The 2,380-nt window shown below is 43.9% G+C and overlaps 1 protein-coding gene across 1 annotated transcript; it reads left to right on the forward strand.

Moving 5' to 3' along the window:
* Positions 1–949: 949 nt before the first annotated feature.
* On the forward strand, positions 950–2,380 carry LOC135143180 (calphotin-like). Its single transcript, XM_064075056.1, has one exon. The coding sequence runs from the start codon at positions 984–986 to the stop codon at positions 2,292–2,294; it is 1,311 nt and encodes a 436-aa protein (XP_063931126.1). The 5' UTR covers positions 950–983; the 3' UTR covers positions 2,295–2,380.

Genomic DNA, 2,380 nt, shown 5'->3' on the forward strand with positions numbered 1-2,380 from the left:
TTCCATATGTAATTTAAAAAATAAGTGAACTCCAAAGTAAAACGTTGTGTATATGGTTTATCTTTACCATAGTTATTTATTTAGAAAACTAACTTCCAAATGTTATCAGTTATCACTCAAAACAGCTTTTTATTCACAAATTTAAATTGTGTTTACAATAAGAATAATAACATTCGAATTTTTTCTCCGATCCCATAGGTAATGTCTCCTCCGTACCTTAGGAATTTGTTGGTCTACCTATGTAGAAAGAACTGCATAGGTAGGTACTTTAATAGTTTTTTTGCCGCTAACAGTTGCAGTAAAAGACATTATCAATCTAACCTTTTCACATCTACCGATCATTTTTAACTCTCAGAAAACTTTAGAAATGTAAATTTATAAATAAAACATTTAAAACAATAACCTCTTGTAATATGTTAATATAATTACATTTATTAAAATATAAACAACCAGTTGCATTTATATGTGGTTTTAGTTACTTCCCCCCGTTGGGAAATATATATTAAGTATAATATTATGAATGAGCTTTACCTCGTATGCGGTAATGCTTTTTAAATAAATAAATAATTATTTATCTAATAATAATTTTGTTTGCTTATATGCAGGTTTTAGTCTTGCTCTGGTCCGAAAATATAATGTCAAGAATTTTGTGCATTAAGGTTCAACTGTAATGTATAATTTATAGGTGCGACTATCTCGCCTAATTTAAATTCTGAATTACATTAGCTTTAAAAATAAATTTAACGTTATGCTTCCCCAAAAAAATGGGTATTTATAACTAGTGTAGGTAACAATAACCGAAAAACTAGTTCTCACCGTTGGGTATCAACCAATTAAGTGTTTAATGTCAACGTGCTTTACTTTGTCAAACTGTTCTCATCAAGACGGCTCCGTCGTCCTTCGCACCACACCCAAGCTTCTATAAAAACCCACATTTACCAGAATTTATAATCAGTCTTTAAACAACACAGACCTCCTTCATCATGTACAAGCTGGTGGTGTTGTTCGCTACTCTGGCTCTTGCCTATGCGAAACCTAGTGGAATCGCACATGGCGTAGCCCCTGTAACTTACACTGCTTCAGTACCGGCCATTTCGGCAGCCGTCAGCCACCAAAGTAGGACCGACTTCGTTAGTAACCCCGTATTCACTTCTTATGCGGCGGCTCCTGTTGTCGCCGCTGCTCCTGTTGTACAGACCGCCGAGGTGGTAGCTGCCGCCCCCGTCGTGAAAACAACACTCACAGCCGGTCCACCAGTGACTCACTACGCTGCTGTCCCTGTCACCGGAACCGCCTACACCCAGAACGTTCATTACGCCGAAAAAGATGTTGTAACGGGCTATTCTTCCCAGATTTACAAACCCAATTTAGGAGCCTTAGCCACTCCCATCGAAACTGTTTCCCAACAGCAAGTTCTTGCACCAGCTCGTGCCGTCCAGACCATCACTCCAACTGTTACTCAAGTCCAACCGGAAGTCTCCGTCAGAAGAGTCGAAGTTGACGTTCCAGTACAGACCCCTGTCGTGAGCGAAGTAGAATTACGCACTCCTGTTGTAGCCGCCGCCCCCGTCGCCAAGGTTGCTGCAGCCGTCCCCTCCATTTCCGGTTACTCTTACTCCGTTTCGGCACCTGCTGCTGCGGCCAAAGTAGCCGCCGTCGCTCCGGCTGTTTCCAGCTACTCCTACTCTGTTCCCGCGCCCGCGCCTGTCGCCAAAGTTGCCGCCGTCGCTCCGGCTGTCTCTAGCTACTCTTACTCTGTAACGGCCGCACCCGTCGCCAAAGTTGCCCCCGTCGCTCCGGCCGTCTCTAGCTACTCCTACTCTGTTCCCGCGCCCGCGCCTGTCGCCAAAGTTGCCGCCGTCGCTCCGGCTGTCTCTAGCTACTCTTACTCTGTAACGGCCGCACCCGCTGTTTCTGTCGCCAAAGCTGCCGCCGTCGCTCCAGCTGTGTCTAGCTACTCCTACTCTGTTCCCGCTCCAGCTGCTCCTGCCGCCAAAGTTGCCGCTGTAGCTCCGGCTGTCTCTGGCTACTCGTACTCTGTCGATGCACCCGCTGTTGGCGCTATTGCTCCTGCAGTGACTGTTGCGCAAGTAGCTCCTGCTGTAGCTACCAGAGTTGCTGCTGTTGGTCCTGTAGCTGCGTATGCTACAGCCCCTGCAGTTAACAGTTATTCATATTCAGTTTCTGCTCCTGCTGCTGTAGCTGCACCTGTTTTTGCTTCCAGAAGTATCAGTGTACCATCTAGTTTTGCTACGACCGAATTGCGCCAAGTAAATGTAGAAAATCAATGGTAAATTAAGAACTGAAACTGATTTTGTTATAATTTAATACTGTATTTTGTAAATACAAAATATATTAATAAAATGCAACTATAATTTTA

Source organism: Zophobas morio, unplaced genomic scaffold, assembly GCF_036711695.1.
Source record: "Zophobas morio isolate AGI-343-1 ecotype UQ-CSIRO unplaced genomic scaffold, CSIRO_AGI_Zmor_V1 ptg000058l, whole genome shotgun sequence".
NCBI lineage: Eukaryota > Metazoa > Arthropoda > Insecta > Coleoptera > Tenebrionidae > Zophobas > Zophobas morio.